The sequence below is a fragment of the Lactuca sativa genome, chromosome 4 (genome assembly GCF_002870075.4).
Source record: "Lactuca sativa cultivar Salinas chromosome 4, Lsat_Salinas_v11, whole genome shotgun sequence".
NCBI lineage: Eukaryota > Viridiplantae > Streptophyta > Magnoliopsida > Asterales > Asteraceae > Lactuca > Lactuca sativa.
The window spans coordinates 257,389,897-257,407,118 of NC_056626.2; the positions used below are offsets into that span (position 1 = coordinate 257,389,897).

Below are 17,222 nucleotides of genomic sequence, written 5' to 3' on the forward strand. Positions count from 1 at the left end.
AAAGCATGCAAAGTGAAACACAAGAATAATACTAATCCTATATGGCCCCAACTTTTGAGTATAAATAAAACACCTTTTATTTAATCACCATATTGACTCATTATTTCTTGTTTCAGGTAATAAACTTCTTACTTGAATTATAACAACAGTTGTCCCATGCACCAAACATGCACATGGTTATCTATTGTCTTTACTTTGTGAAATAGATCAAATGAATGCTCATTTAACAAATCCTAATCAATCAGTGTAAGAATACAAAGTTCTCGCCACTACTAGAATATGTTAGATTCTAGCATTTTATGCAACAGTCCTTTCATAATATCACAGTGCCAAAGTCACCAAGTCACCAAGACTTTGCTAATGAAATTACAAAGTGCTCTATTGGAGATTGTTACAAGAAAATTCCATAGTCATGAAGTCTCACATTCGAAGTACATTCCTTTAAACATCCTTCTTGCATAGAAATTTCTAATCTAGACATAGATTATTAACGTCCAACTCCCAGTAAGGAAACATTTCCATATTTTCCATAATCCAACTTATTCTAACTGGTATCTTATCTATTCATAATAATGCCAATATGGTCCATCCATGAATGTACTTCCAATTGTCCGCAAGCGACCAATCCTTGGCGAACTTTAGATTGTCCTTGACAGTTGTTTAATTATTTTAGTCAAGTCCGGTTCTATTCCCTTTTTCCCTTTAAATGCCCTAGGCGTTTGGAAAATTTTAGAACGATCGAATATTACAACATATGCAATCGATCCTATACCTGGAGCGTATAAGATTCGATTCATGATGAGAAACATGATACTTTACTAGTTTCTTGCTATAATATTGCCATAATATTTCTATTTGTCGTGTTCTCAAAATTCGAACTATGAAGGGGGATGTCGTAATCATAATCGAACTTTTAGAGTGCAATTAATAAAAAAATCCTTGACTAATTTCAATTAAAATTTCTCGATCTAAGCTTTTAGATTGGAAATGAATTATAACATTCTCTCCCTTAATTATAGCAAAACAACTTTTCAACCCCTGCAACTTTGCAAAATGAAACTTTTTTTCTATAATTAATATTGCTAACTTTCAATACTTACAATAATAATCATGCTCCCACCAACATGATGATTATATCCATTCCAACATAACATTTATGCTCCCACTAGCTTTGACACATATCAGAAAACAGTTGGACTTCTAGAAGACAATACTTATTGACTTCCAAAGTTCATATTTCCAATATGATGTGCTTCGACAAGCCTTTATCTAAGCTTCTTAAACTCATACAACTTTCCTTAGACAACTCACATGTATGTCTAAACTAATTCATAACTTATATTTCTAACTCCCAAATGTTCAGACTAATCGCCAAATATCACAATTCGTACTATGAAGAGAGATGCCGTAATCATAATTGAATTCGACAAATGCAAATTACACAATGCTATCTTCAAAATCTTTCTTTGTGAAAGCATTTCTTCACAATCATTTTCATGAAGGAAAGAAACCTTATGACACTGAGATTTTGTGGTTTATGCTTTCCTATCCATGTTAATTTTTCATAACCATAATCATAAGACAATAATTGTGACAAATCCAAACTCTTATGGAACGAACTTGTCCATTCTTAATTTCTTGCCATCAAGGGTCCCACCATTGCTTCGAAGTTATTGATCAACTCACCCCCTACCTTTCAATATACCTTCCATTGATCAAGGTGCCTTGCCCCTATGGAACCCATTGAAAACTCATAGAACTCACATGCATAGTTGACCAAACTGGAATGGTACAAAAACAAAATTATGTCAACACGATAGGGTGTAAACCTCGATTCGTGTGCTAGTGATATATATATATATATATATATATATATATATATATATATATATATATATATATATATATATATATATGAGACAAACCAAAATTTATTTTATTCATAAAAAACAGCAGAAAACATGTCCTTACAATGCAAAATTGTCACACCCCCAAACCAGAACGGCGGAATCGTTCGAGGGCGGATGACTTCATGTAGTATCGAAACAGTTGAATACATAGTAAAGAAAGTAAGACAACCATCATATATATATAATTTGAAAGTTTACATTATAGGAAGTACTTGTTTCAAAAGAAATTACAATATGATGACAAAATGAAATTAAACTAACGTCGTAGCGTCCCTTCTTCAAAAACAGTAGTTTACCTGTATTGCTGAATCCCTGAGAAATACAAGTAGATTTGAAAGAGTAAATCAACATTTAAGCTGGTGAGTTCATAAGTATTTAATGTCACTGTTTGAATAAAATCAAATGAAATTTGTTTGTAGATGTTCGAAAAACTCCTAGAAAATCCAATATTTCCTACTAGTATAAAAGTAGTCTTCTACAAAGACTTGACTGTTTTGAATGTTTGCTTTTATAAATCCAATATCCGTTCATAAATGTGGTAGTTTAAAAGTTCCAAAACTGAAATGCAATCGTGTTTTTCATGCCTAGAGTAGTAGATTTGTGTAAGTATAAAATCACTAAGGCATTTGATAACCTGTAAATCAATGAGTTCTTAATACCCCATGTGAGTTTTATAACCATACCAATAACCCAAACTGCCTGTAACAACGTTCTTCAGGCGTTGGAATGTTATGACATTTGTCACCCCAGGCCTGGCGGCCTAGCTGTAGCTAACAGCTTAGGTGCGGGATTGTCAATCCTGTATAGATCTATACCCAAGTATCACGCTCCCCCTACAAGGGATTATGGTATATAATACAGGACTTCAAATGCATACTCGAAAGTACGTGAAATGTCTCACAAAACTTAGTATAAAATAGATTTACGTATGAAAATGTCCATTTGTTCTTGTATATGAAAGTATCTCTTTGATATAGTGTTTCTAGTATGTAAATGTTCATGATTTCCTCGTAAACTATACCTATTATAGTTATTCAAAGTGTGTTTTGTTTGTATAGTAAATCCTAGTGTAATGCTCACTTGTTATATAAAGTATAACATTTAAAGTGGCATAAATGATACATATACTTAAAGTATAAATAAAGGGTTTTATTTGCATATATATATATATATATATATATATATATATATATATATATATATATATATATATATATATATATATATATATAAACATGTTTTATTTCCAAAAGACAAGATGTTATCGTGAATATATATTGTATACAAAAGTTCTCATGTAGTAGTTATGAATCACATATGATTCACTTGATAGAAAAGGGTATATAGTGGAACTTTATGTTACACACGATAATAACTGTGTGTTTACTTGTATTCCCCCCCCCCCCCCTAAAAGTGTATAAAAAGCATTGATAAACATTTGAAAGTGTAGTTTATAGGGGTATGAACTCACTTGATTGATTGGAGAAAACGAGATGATAATCGAGTAGAACTTCGACTTGGAAGAGTTGATTTTCTCGGGATTATCAGGAATCTTGGGAATCTCGGGTGTGTAGAATCTTCCTTCGAAACTTGAGTGTGAAAACTGGGGCTTTGGGGCCTTAATCGCAGAGTTTCGACACGAGAGATAGAAGAATAGAGCACCTAAACCCGACACCCCAAGGGTTCTATTTATAGGGCTCATTTTTGGGTGCCACGTCATGGCAAAGGGTCGGCCATGTCATGGTGGTCAAGTCTTATCTACTTCCGTTGATTGGACACCCTCAGTCACTCGCCGGGTCGCGACAAACTATGCCATGTCGTGGCAGACTTGACAGCCTCGGATTTTGGACCCCGAACTTGTAAAATCCATAACTTTCGTGTACGAGATTTGTTTTCGACGTTCTTTATATGCACGCGTAGCTGAAAATATGCCCTACAGCTCTGGTTTAGACTCCGTCAGCTACATTTGAATTTATTTTTAATTATTTATATTTAACGGGTCGGGACACGAAAAGTTCGTTAAAAATCCATAACTTCTTTATCCGATGTCCGTTTCGTCAGACTTTTCGCCGTTGCGCTACTACTGTTGAGACCTTCGATTCTCATTTAGGTTGTTTCGGTCAAAAGTCTCTCGAGCTCTATTTTGAGTTTTTAGCTGTCTACTGCTATATCTGGTTCTTGGAAAAATCATAATTTCCTCATACGAAGTCAGATTTAGACATTCTTTTTTTGTATGCTCACGGTTTAATGTTATCTACAACTTTCATTTAGATACTTAAGGCTAAAAACTATTGTATTGAAACTTCACGTTTTTCGTTTAATCGGTGTTGCCAGTTTTGTCGGAAATCTTATAATGGTCATAACTTCTTCGTTATAACTCGGATTTTAGTGTTCTTAGTATTTCTATAAACCTTGACACATTATCTAGCATAATAGATATACCTATCGAGACTTTTGCACATTTTATTTTCGAAGTTAATTTCATTATTTCAAAAGTAGTTAAAATACTTAACTTTTTAGGTCATTACATAGAGTCGAAATATCGGGTTGTCACATCATCCCCTCGTTAGAGGGAATTTCGTCCCGAAATTTAATATAACAAAAAAAAAACACGTGTGGATTAGGGAAAAAGATGTGGGTACTTGTGTTTCATTTGATCTTCGCGTTCCCAAGTGTATTTAGTTCCTCGCTTTGCATTCCAGCGGACCTTGACGATGGGGATGCGACTTTGTTTTGTTCTTTTAGTTTCGCTATCCATGATTTCAATTGGTTCTTCTATAAAGTGGAGTCTCTCGTTGATTTCAATCTCGTCTAAAGGGACGACGAGGGTCTCATCGGACAAACATTTCTTCAAGGTTGACACATGAAAGGTAGGGTGTACGTTATTGAGTTCCTGCGGTAGACGAAGTTTTTAGGCTATCGGGCCGTTCCTTGCGACGATCTCGAATGGTCCGATATACCTTGGGTTTAATTTCCCACGTTTTTCGAAACGTATTAACCCTTTCCAGGGCAAGACCTTTAATAGTACTCGGTCCCCGACCTGAAATTCCAAGGGCTTCCATCTTTTGTCCGCATAACTCTTTTGTCTGTCTCTTGAAGCCTTTAGTCATTCCCGAATTTGTACAATCTTCTCGGTTGTATCTCTTATGATTTCCGGGCCAGTGAGAGTGCTGTCGGGTACTAGTCCCTTGGCTAGTTGTGTGTCACCTACTTCAGTCCAGCACAGTGGTGATCTGCACTTCCGGCCGTAGACGGCTTCGAATGGAGCAACTTTAATGCTAGAGAGATAGCTATTTTTGTAAGAAAATTCAAGTAGTGGTAAATGGGTATCCCATGCTTTACGAAAATCGATTACACAAGCTCTTAGCATATCTTCCAGGGTTTTTATGGTCCTCTCACTTTGACCATCGATTTGTGGATGGTAAGCAGTACTCATGTCGAGTCTCCTTCCTAGGGATTTTTGTAACGATTGCCAGAATCACGGGGTGAATCTACTATCTCTGTCAGAGATAATGGATATTGGTACACCGTGTAGCCGTACAATCTCTCGGATATAGGTTCGAGCTAGCTTCTCCATCTTGTCGGTTTCCTTTATGGGTAGGAAGTGTGCGGATTTTGTTAACCTATCGACAATTACCCAGATGGTGTCTAGCCCACCTGCTGTTTTGGGTAATTTGGTTATGAAATCCATGGTTATTCGTTCCCACTTCCACTCGGGTATTTTGGGTTGTTGTAGTAATCCTGATGGCTTTTGGTACTCTACCTTGACTTTGGCGCAAGTCAGACACTTACCCACATAGGTAGCTATCTCTGCTTTCATGTTCGACCACCAATACCGTTTCTTGAGGTCCAGATACATCTTGTCCGAACCTGGATGCACGGATTATCGAGTCTTATGCGCCTCGTTCATGATCACGTCTTTGAATCCACCAAACTTCGGTGTCCAGATTCGATCCATGAAGTAACGAACCCCGTCACCCTTGACTTCAAGATTCTTGTCCATTCCTCTTAGGGCTTCACCTGCCACATTCTCTGTTTTCAAGGTTTCCCTCTGAGCTTCCTTGATTTGTGTGGACATATGTGAATGGATCGTCGTGGTTAAGGATTTCACTTGACGACCTGAGTATTCTTTTCGACTAACAGCATCAGCTACTACATTCACTTTTCCCGGGTGATAGCGAATCCCGCATTCGTAGTCATTAAGTAGTTCAACCCATCGTCTCTGCCTCATGTTGAGTTCTTTTTGGTTGAGAATGTGTTGGAGGCTCTTATGATCGGTGAAGATCATGCATTTTGTGCCATAAAGATAGTGTCTCCAGATCTTTAGCGCGAAAACGACTGCTCCTAGTTCAAGATCATGGGTAGTGTAGTTGACTTTGTGCGTCTTGAGTTGTCTTGAGGCATAAGCGATGACCTTACCTCGTTGCATTAGTACGCATCGAAGACCTTGATTAGATGCATCATAGTAGACCACGAAGTCTTCTGTTCCTTCTGGCAAGGACAATATAGATGCGCTGTATAGAGCTTGCTTCAGTGTTTGGAGTGCATCGTCTTGTCTTTCTTTCCAATTGAAAGTAACACCCTTTTGGGTCAGGATGGTACGTGGTTTTGCAATCTTCGAGAAGTTCTGTATGAACCTTCGGTAGTAGCCAGAAAGGCCCAAGAATTGTCGAATTTCTGTTGGGGTTCTTGGAGCTGACCAGTTATTGATTGCATTGATTTTGGAAGGGTCCACGTGTATTCCGTCTTTGCTAACCACGTAACCTTGAAAATCTACCTTCCGAATCCAAAATTCACACTTGGAGAATTTTGCGTATAACTTCTCTTTTCTTAGCGTTTCCAAGACTTGTTGGAGGTGTTGACCGTGATCCTCTTTAGTCTTCTAATAAATGAGTATGTCATCTATGAATACGATCACAAACTTGTCTAGGAACGAACGACACACCCGGTTCATTAGGTCCATGAACACCGCTGGTGCGTTGGTTAATCCAAAGGCCATTACTACAAACTCGTAGGGACTATAACGAGTTCGAAAAGTTGTTTTGGGAACATCTCCTCCCAAGACTCGTAGTTGGTGGTACCCGGATCTTAAGTCGATCTTTGAGAAATAACTCGCTCCTTGGAGTTGGTCGAACAAGTCTTCAATGCGTGGTAAGGGATATCGGTTCTTGATAGTGAGCTTGTTGAGTTCCCGATAATCGATGCACATGCGGAAAGATCCATCCTTCTTCTTTATGAACAAGACTGGTGCTCCCCAAGGTGAGAAGCTCGGCCTGATGAACCCTTTGCTGAGTAGTTCGTTTAGTTGGCTGGATAACTCTTGCATCTCTGCCGGTGCTAGATGGTATGGCGACTTAGCTACTGGTGTAGCTCCGGGAATTAAGTTGATTCTGAACTCGACATGATGTTCTGGTGGAACTCCGGGAAGATCTTCAGGGAAGACATCGGGAAAATCGCAGACTTCTGGAATGTCTCTGATGCCTTTCGTTTCTTTTTCCTTATCTACCACGTGGGATAAGAAGGCATGGTACTCTTTACGTAGGTATTTATGGGCTTTGACGCAAGAGATGATTTGTAAATTGGTACCGGGTTTGTCATCATAAATGACAAGAGTTTCGCCGTTTGGCAGATTTAGGCGAATGGCCCTTTCGTGACAAAGTATATCGGCATGGTGTAGGCTTAACCAATCCATACCGATGATGAAATCAAAGCTCTTTATAGTGATCGGCATTAGATCGATTTGAAATGAGTGTTCGTTTAGAGTTAGTGTGCAGCCTATGTACATATTGTTCATGCTTTCTGGTCTACCGTTTGCCATTTCTACTGTAAATATCTTATTGAGTGTTTTAGGCTTCTGTTTTAGTACGTGCTTGAATTTATGACTCACGAAACTCCTCTCCGCACCATAATCAAAGAGTATGCATGCATAAACATTATTGAGGAGAAACGTACCCGTAACCATCGTGGGATCAGCTATCGCTTCGTTTTGCCCTATTGCCGACACTCGTCCCATGCCGCCAGCAATCCTTGCCTTAGGACAGTCCCTCTTGTAGTGTCCAACCTCACCACAACCATAACACGTATGGTCCACACCGACCCTAGGGACATGGGTGATTGGTCGTGTCGGTGCCTTACAGAAACGGGTAGTGTGCCCCTTCTTGTTGCAGTTGTTGCAGTGCATCTCCCGAAAATTTCCGTTGTGATGGAAATTGCATTTGATGCACTTTGGTAAGTTCCCAGCATATGGGTTTGCTGGTGTAGTGGTAATTGGAGCAGAAGTGGGGGCAGTAGCAGAATGGACTGCCACAATCTGTTGTTTCTTGGAAGGTTCCTGTGAAGGTTGACTCTTCCTTTTGTTCCAGAACCTCTTCTTGTTGTTGTTGTTGGTATTGTCGTTGTTGTTTTTGCCTCCTCTGGGTTTCTCTGGTGCGGTGGTTGCGAAGTTTTGGCAGAACCCATGGTCTACGAGAGCTTGTGCCAACTCTTTGGCGCTATCGAAGGTGATTGGTTTGGAAGCTAGAACACTTCCTCGAATCTGGGGTGACAGTCCCCAGATGTACCTTTCGATCTTCTTGCTCTCTGGAGCAACTATTCCTGGGCAAAGGATTGCCAAACCACTGAACCTGTTGGTATAGGTCGTGATATCTGAGCCTACCATGCTAAGGCCCCAAATTTCCTGTTCGAGCTTTTGTAATTCACCCCGTGGACAGTACTCTTGCAGTAGTACTTGTTTTAGATTCTCCCAGCCCATAGAGTTAGCTACTAGTAGCGTTAGTGACTTGACATGGCCATTCCACCATGTCAGAGCTCTCTCAGAGAAAGTACAGGCAACGAACTTCACTTTGTTCCCTTCCGGACAAGAACAAATCTCAAAAACTACTTCAGTTTCTCTATCCACCGTGATAGAGCCATTATTCCTCCAGTCACATTAAAAGTCAGTACTAGAAAAACAGCCTTTTACGATGCTCATTGCGCGTCGTAAAAGTCTCAGACGACGCACAAATGCGTGTCAAGGAAGTCCCTATCATAAAGAGAGACGACGCGCATTTACGACGCTCATTTACGACGCGCAATTACGACGCACGTTTACGACACACAATGCGTATGAAGGAAGACCCTATCATAAAGGAAGAAGACACACTTCCGCGTGTCATAACCTTACGACGCGCGTGTTAAGGACACGCAATGCGTATCAAGAAAGCCCCTGTCAAGAAAGGCCATGTCATAAATGAAGATGACACACATTTTTGCATATCATAATTTTAAATGTTTAAAAAAAATATTATTTATAGATTTACTAATTTTCAAATTAAATAATACATTAAAAATCTCATAATACAAAATAAAATACCATAAATAACAAAGATAATTCATTTCACCAATATGTCAAATAAAAATAATTATTCCAAAAGTGAGTAAATGTTATAAAAAATGAACTCATTTATATACAGTTGCATTATCTAGCTTACTATGTGCCAACAACTCTCTGTGTGTTTACTTATGCTTGAGTCTCGTTTCCTCCAAAGCTTCTAGCCATGCCAAAATATGATATCTTGAGTCTCGTTTCAAGAACCAAAATCACCATCAATCAGCCAATTAAACTCTAATGTTGGTAGACTGAGAGTTCCAGAATCTAGTTTACATTAACTTGTGCATTTGTGTTAACATCTTTAGCACAAGAACCAAAAAGAAGGGTGTTTCTTGATTGTTCAGCATTACTATGTACAGGACAGTGCATAGTATTGCAGTTCTTACATTGCCTCCAAGAGAGCTTTGTAGTATGCGTGTTAGCTTCGAGTTAATTGTTAAGGAACATGCCCAATTCCTCCTTTACTGCATCCAAATCATAAAACTTGTCAAACAAACATACAAATTGATTTCTCAAGCTCGAAGTTACTATGCTACACCCTTTGGGGGTAACTGTGTCATTTCTACAAAAAGATTACTTTTCAAACAAACCCTAGATGGCCCATACAGACCACTGCATAAGATGAGTAGGACCAACTTTGTTATGGCTTAGGGGCACTGTTGTCATTTTAGGAATTCCAACAGGAAATTGTATTCTTATTGATGTTTTTAAAAGTATTCTTATTCATGTTTTTAAAAGTATTCTTACGCATTTTAATATCGTGTGAATGATTAAGATTAATCTAAATTGTATTCTTATTCATGTTTTTAAAAGTTAGTTGAAGAAAAAAAATGTACCAGTCATAAAATTTGATGAGATCTTGAACTCATTTCATTCAATGCAGTCTCCCCAATTTGACTCTCAGGTATATTTTACATCTTCCATTATATTATCAGACATATTTTTGTGTAATCAGTAAAGAACATGAATGATATTTAGTATTTACCTTCTGACACATAGATGAGTTCCTTTAAATGGTTGCGATCACTTAAATTAGCTTCTGTTAGTTTTTCTACAACTGTCCATTTCTAAAAGAACAAGCCATAAAGAACTTGAGAACATTTTGGTTAAATGAATTAAGCTGAGAAATGACAATTCTAACCTCTGGGTCATCAACGGCTTTCCTCATGAGGCAAGAAACACGCTGCAATAAATACATAAAAATATATATTTTAAAAGAGAATATTAATTTTATATTAAAAAAACATATTTCACGTTCTTAATTTTATAGAAAGAAGAAACTTTTCTGTAACAGCATGCATACATGAGGTATTTCACTACTCATCCTGCTGATGCTTTCATCTAGAATCCCATTTACTATGCTTAGAAGCGACTGTGTAGGGGCAATCTGGAAAATAAAAGATTCTGAAATTATACAAGTGTAAAATGTAAAAATTGATGAATTCACAAGGGACAAAAAGCATTAAGAAAATCACATCCAAACTGTTAGATTTCATCAACTCTGAGATTTTTGCTGCAGGAAGATCAGAATAGCCAACATGTTTCATCTGAAACGCTTCATGAAATCTATGTCCAGCATGATGCATCATGGCACTCGTAGCCTTTGTAGAAAAGGAAAAGGAAAAGGAAAAGGAAAAGGGTATCATTAGTCTCAATGGACAGTAACTCACTCACTATGTATGGGCAAGGCAGTAACTTTGTGTATCATGAGCTCCATCATAAAATTCCACACATCAAGGCTATATATAATATTATAATTCAATTTCCCTATAACAATAAGCAATTAAAGATTATAATCATTATATTACCTGATTACTTTCATAGGAGTAAAATTAGATTCCCATAAATGGCTCATAACAGCTCCTTTCCATGTTGCCCTGAATTTTGTAAGACATTCTGATTTATGGTAAACTTCTGAGGTAAATCCAGTAGGTCCCATAAAAACAAGATGTTGTATATGCTCAGGATGCTTCATTTTGGTAAAAGTGTGAAATCATTAGATTAATGTAATTTAGATTTGAGACATGAAAGTTGTTTTTGTAATATTTATCATCAGGAGAGTTACCTTCAAGGCATATTTAGATACAACATATCCTCCAAAAGAATGCCCAAGCAAAATAAACTTATCACGCTTTTTGGCTTTTCTATATTCCTCATGGGAATCAATGAACCAATCCTAAGTTTTTGCATTATCATTCAGAGATACAAGGCGATGTGCTTTTCTTGCTGCTTGTTGGTCGCTTTTTACCCTTGGTCGACTGAATAACATGAGGAAAGTTGTAACAGTAAAAAAGATATATTAAAAAAGTAAAAATTTCAACTGAAATAAATACATACCTGTTCTTTCTCTGAAAGCAACTCATTGTTTGTGACATGAGGCTTCAACATAAAATCTATCAGCTTTATGACAACATCTTACTGTTTGCAGTACAGACATAATATTTAATTAAAGTAATTAAAAAAAAATTGTGAAAGAAAGATATAAAAACTAACCAAACCTTCTTTGCAGAAGTCTTGACAATTGGCATGTCAAACAGATCACAAAATTCCAAAAGCTTCTCTTTATTATGCTTGTCAAGCTTTTCTTTCACTTTCACTTTCTGCTTTTCCTGTAACAATAAATATATTTGATTATTATTTATGATGCTTTATGATATTTTAATCGTATGCTATTTAAGATGATATGATATTTTATAAATGAAATGTATCTTACATCACTCTCTTGCCAGACGAAGCCAGAAAACTGCAAGATATTCATCTTGACCTGAATAGCCTGCAATTCAAACAAAGAATCTACTTTTAAAGAAAATAAACAGAAATAAAAATTAAAAAAAAAATCAAATTACACTTCATACTAAATGCCTATAAATGCAACATATGATGACCAACTTTAACTTATTACATACTTCATTTGTCTTATTATAATTTGCACGATATAACTTTATGATTACTTTATATGATTTCATCATTTATAGAGAATTTTTCTTCTGATATACGGTCTTTGTACTTGTCTCAAACTACAGATTGATAATAGTTAAATATTTTGATAATAAAATCTTATTCACCCTCAAATCTTCACATTTACAATTAGGGTCTTTTATTTAGGTACAATGTTGTAATAAGAGGAATTACCTGTTTGGCCTTGTCCCACTTTTCCTTTTGTGGTCTCATATTTTCTTGTTAGATCAAGAAAATCAGGTTAATTGATATGATTTATATATATAGGAGATGAGTTTTATGAGGCCCCAAAAGAATTCCAAGACTACCCTTGTACAAAAGATGATGAAAAAACCTTACAAAGGGAAAATCTTGATAAAAAGGTAGACACTTTAGAAAATGAAACAAGTGAAGAAATTCATACGCCTCCACCTTATAAGAGAAGAAAACTAACAAATTCAGCAGGAATTGATGTTGAGGTGAATATTTACAGAGACATAAGTAACGGAAGAACCGTAATTACCAAAATGCCCTCATTAACTGATTGTGATGAAACAGCTGAACCCAGTGAGTCAAGAGACGTGTTGCTTTTATTCAAGTTTAACAACCATGATCTCCCTTTTGAATTAAAGGAAATAATCGTATCAGATTTAAGATTATTGACTCTTCTAGAAGCTGGACTTCCATCTTGGGTAATTTTCTCCCAATCTTACCCTGTTTTTTGCCATAGTTATCGACCATGGATGTGCCCTTTAGCAAGAGCTCTATATGTCATCATCTCCATTGTTACAGTTGTCATTGGTTTCTATGATCTTTACAAAAATGTTCCTGTGCTTAAAGCAACTGCTTCACGATTATGTGGGCCACTTTTTGATTGGATTGAAACGTGAGAAATGGTGTCGAGGATTAAGTATTTAGGGACGATGCTTTTTTGCATAATTCCGAAAAAGCCCTTGTGTGGTTGTACCTAAATAAAAGATGAGAAACACAACATATTGAATTCACCCAAGTTGATCCATTGCAATCACCCTGAAAAATTTTGTGAGAGCATCAAAATTTCTGAAGAAGAATCCCTAAGCAGCTGCATATCCATGAACCATAACAAGAGTTGGTGAATCCTCCTTGCTGTCGAAGGTGAAAGTGTTGATAAATCTTGGTTCATTGCTGGAAGAACGAAACCTGAGATGCATAGAGAGTAGATGCATAGAGTGTGTGCGACTGTTAACAAATTATCAGAATGGGATCGAGAAGCAGAAAAGTACGGGGGGAGGATCTCACACCTAAGAAATCAAACAAGAATGAGAATAAGGGAGAAGGAACGAAGAATACCTGAGATGCATTGAGAGTAGAAGTGGGGATCGTGGAATGAAGAGGAGATCGCGGTCTCCTCCACATAGATGTGAATGAAACCTAACAAATCAACTCCGAAAATATAGGCATCTTTCACTTTGATCGATTGAAGATAATGAAATCTACTGGAGACATTGAAGAGAACGATTGAAGATAGTTGAAGAGATAAGAATATAACAATATCAAGAAATATTACCTAAAACTTTGAATCAACAATGCCATGAAGTCGAACCGGAGGGTGAAGAAGGTGCGACTTCATCCAAGTTTTCATCGTCTGAATCAATTAGGGATTTAAATCTGGGTTTTTTTTTTCTATTGGGGGTTTTAGGGATGATGTGCTAGGGTTTTTCTAGGATGATGATTTTGGTAGGGTTCAAAATCGAATTGAAATATCGGGGCTTTATATGAATGAATGAAATATGAAACAACGATTTGATTTTCATGTTGAATATTTTGTGAATGAATAAGAAGATGATTATGGTGAAAGAGATGGGTGGAGAGAAAGGTAGGAGAAAATTAGCAAGTGTGGATCGATTTCATGAGGGTTGACCCACTCATCATTGTTATCTTCCATCCCTAAAGTCACCGGCGTGGTGTCTTTTTTCTTTGGAGCCATCGTCGCTGCCATTTTCTTTCCCTCAAGCCACCATCGCTGTGAAGATCAGTGAGATGAGACAACATTTGTTACAGCCATGGGAGATCTCTACGAAATCGCAGGTTGGGTTTTAGGTTAGAGAGAGAGAGAGAGAGAGGAAGACGAAGACCCTAGGCTTCTTTCTTGCTAATTGGAAGAGGAGGCGGGGTTTTAATTTTTGAGATTTCATTTCCCGCTTGAAACGCGTGTTTCATTAAAAAAAATTTAAAGCGATACACTTACATGACGCACATCTTATGAAAGGCATCCTCTGTATTTCTTTTTTTTTTCTTTTCTGACACTAATTTTAGGCCGCGCAAAAAAAGCGCGTCCTCTATCCTTCAAATTTTAGAAGAGATGACATTATTTTTGGGGCACACACTTTTGAGTATCGTAAATCACCGCGTGTCATTGTTTGCGCTTCATTAAAGGGATTTTTTCTAGTAGTGAGTAATGGGTTTGCTATTCATGAAATCCTTGTATGTACAATCCCCTGAACGACCTGGGCGTTGGCCATTCGTAGAACTATTCACTCCCCCACCAAAACCATTGTTACTCATTTGGGCCATTGCCGCTGTTATTGCAGCTATTACAAATGCAACATTTTCCATTGATGGAGGGGTGGTGGTGGAGGCATCGTTCCCGGCCTGGGTCTTAGGTTTAGAGGAGGAGGCATCGCGCTGCCAAGAAATAAAAAAAAAGATCATAAGTTTTGGTGGTTGAGAGTTGAATGACAATGAGTTAACTATCTTTAATAGTTCGAGAATTTGGTTTGACCAATGCAGGGCATTGAGTTTGATTTACCAATGGAGTTTGAAAAATAACTAAACAAACTCATGAACTCGAATGAAATGCATAGATTTAACACACGAAAGAGGTATGCCCACTATATATTAAACATATGGTTGTGTTACATCCAAAGTTAGAACATTTTGACCTTTCTAAAGGTCTCCAATTATAGGAAGTTAAAGAAGGTAAGACTTTTAGCCGATGGTCCTATTCTATATCAAAATTTTGGGATTCGGCAAGCACCACTTGCGACGTAGGTTGTGCTTGGTGCTTGACTCCGCATCCGATTGCTTTACTTCCATAAGACGCCTATCGAAGGCGGCTTGATGTTCCCTCATCTCAGAGAGGGATGCAATCATTTGTGCTTGGAATGCGTCGGCACGGAGTTGGGTGTCATCCTGCAACCTATCTAGTCGGCGGATGTCGGAAGTGTGAACCTGTACTTCCACGTTGACTTCACGAATCCGGCTCGCTTGAACCCCAGATTGATAGGAATGGTTGGCTAGCTTGCCTACCATGACTGGGAGTGCTCGATCGGCTGAACCTCCGCCGCGGACATCGTAGAAGTCTCGACACATGCCGTAGGGAGGACGTATCCATTGTTGCTGGCTCCAATGGTGGAGGTGACTTCCCCAAACGGGAGTTGGTCCCTGAAAGTTTCTCTTAACAGCAGGAGGTTGAGCGGCTGGTGGGTTGATTACCTCTGGTTATGAGTCTATCCCAGAGTCATCCCTTTCATCCAACTCGATAGGTTCTTCATCCTCTTCGGGATCTTCTTCGACCCATCCTCCATTACCTTGGTTGAGATAGTAGGGGTCTCCGTGTGGAATGAATCCATCCATTTGACTATACGAGAATAGGGTTATAGGAATTGGACAAAACTTGAAACATGTAAAACTAAGCATGTCGATTAAACTATTGCATGTACCAAATACTCCTATAGTATTTAAATTTGTATGTTTGATACTAGTGTTTATTTTGGTAAGTTTTGACTTGTTGCTCACTGCGACCATTCCTCGACACACGTTAGTCGAATCTCGGATAAATATAGTTGATCATGCTATATTCCTCCCAAATCCGATTACATATGTCGAGGCCTAATAGTAGTGTCCAACTTGTCTTAATACTTCTTGTATAGTTCTAACCATGAAAATATATTGTTGTATGCATGTAATTGTACTTTTACGACCCAAAACAATCTAAATTAAATGAAACAAGGTTTTAGGTGTAAAAACATTTTGTCAGAGACTTTGAGTCCCTTTGCATTTATAGTTTGTATATGTTATGTGGTTCAATATACATAGTTCAGTATAAACAATGCTCTGATACCAATCTGTCACACCCCCAAACCAGAACGGCGGAATCGTTCGAGGGCGGATGACTTCATGTAGTATCGAAACAGTTGAATACATAGTAAAGAAAGTAAGACAACCATCATATATATATATATATATATATATATATATATATATATATATATATATAATTTGAAAGTTTACATTATAGCAAGTACTTGTTTCAAAATAAATTACAATATGATGACAAAATGAAATTAAACTAACGCCGCAACGTCCCTTCTTCAAAAGCAGTAGTTTACCTGTATTACTGAATCCCTGAGAATTACAAGTAGATTTGAAAGAGTAGATCAACATTTAAGTTGGTGAGTTCATAAGTATTTAATGTCACTGTTTGAATAAAATCAAATGAAATTTGTTTGTAGATGTTCGAAAAACTCCTAGAAAATCCAATATTTCCTACTAGTATAAAAGTAGTCTTCTACAAAGACTCGACTGTTTTGAATGTTTGCTTTTATAAATCCAATATCCGTTCATAAATGTGGTAGTTTAAAAGTTCCAAAACTGAAATGCAATCGTGTTTTTCATGCCTAGAGTAGTAGATTTGTGTAAGTATAAAATCACTAAGGCATTTGATAACCTGTAAATCAATGAGTTCTTAATACCCCATGTGAGTTTTATAACCATACCAATAACCCAAACTGCCTGTAACAACGTTCTTCAGGCGTTGGAATGTTATGACATTTGTCACCCCAGGCCTGGCAGCCTAGCTGTAGCTAACAGCTTAGGTGCGGGATTGTCAATCATGTATAGATCTATACACAAGTATCACGCTCCCCCTACAAGGGATTATGGTATATAATACAGGACTTCAAATGCATACTCGAAAGTACGTGAAATGTCTCACAAAACTTAGTATAAAATAGATTTACGTATGA

At 37.4% G+C, this 17,222-nt stretch overlaps 2 protein-coding genes across 2 annotated transcripts; one reads left to right on the plus strand and one right to left on the minus strand.

Annotated features, from left to right (window-relative positions):
* Positions 1-11,030: 11,030 nt before the first annotated feature.
* On the minus strand, positions 11,031-12,450 carry LOC111900357 (probable 1-acylglycerol-3-phosphate O-acyltransferase). The gene is made up of 7 exons (XM_042901718.1): positions 12,412-12,450; positions 11,993-12,052; positions 11,778-11,888; positions 11,617-11,658; positions 11,345-11,455; positions 11,088-11,248; positions 11,031-11,046 (listed from the first exon to the last, which is right to left on the minus strand). Exons 1-7 carry the CDS (start codon positions 12,448-12,450, stop codon positions 11,031-11,033), a joined length of 540 nt encoding a protein of 179 aa, XP_042757652.1.
* Positions 12,451-12,593: 143 nt separating this feature from the next.
* LOC128133908 (uncharacterized) lies at positions 12,594-13,157 on the plus strand. The gene has a single exon (XM_052771423.1). The coding sequence runs from the start codon at positions 12,744-12,746 to the stop codon at positions 13,104-13,106; it is 363 nt and encodes a 120-aa protein (XP_052627383.1). The 5' UTR covers positions 12,594-12,743; the 3' UTR covers positions 13,107-13,157.
* The last annotated feature ends 4,065 nt before the right edge of the window (positions 13,158-17,222 follow it).

What these genes read in the sequence shown, in the direction of transcription:
- LOC111900357 (XM_042901718.1), bottom strand. Translation starts at nt 12,450, where the DNA reads ATGAGACCACAAAAGGAAAAGTGGGACAAGGCCAAACAG. An exon ending in TCGTCTGGCAAGAGAGTGAT is followed by an intron (nt 11,889 to 11,992) that starts GTAAGATACATT and finishes TTATTGTTACAG; the next exon opens with GAAAAGCAGAAAGTGAAAGT. An exon ending in TGCTTTCAGAGAAAGAACAG is followed by an intron (nt 11,456 to 11,616) that starts GTATGTATTTAT and finishes GCAAAAACTTAG; the next exon opens with GATTGGTTCATTGATTCCCA.
- LOC128133908 (XM_052771423.1), top strand. Translation starts at nt 12,744, where the DNA reads ATGCCCTCATTAACTGATTGTGATGAAACAGCTGAACCCAGTGAGTCA.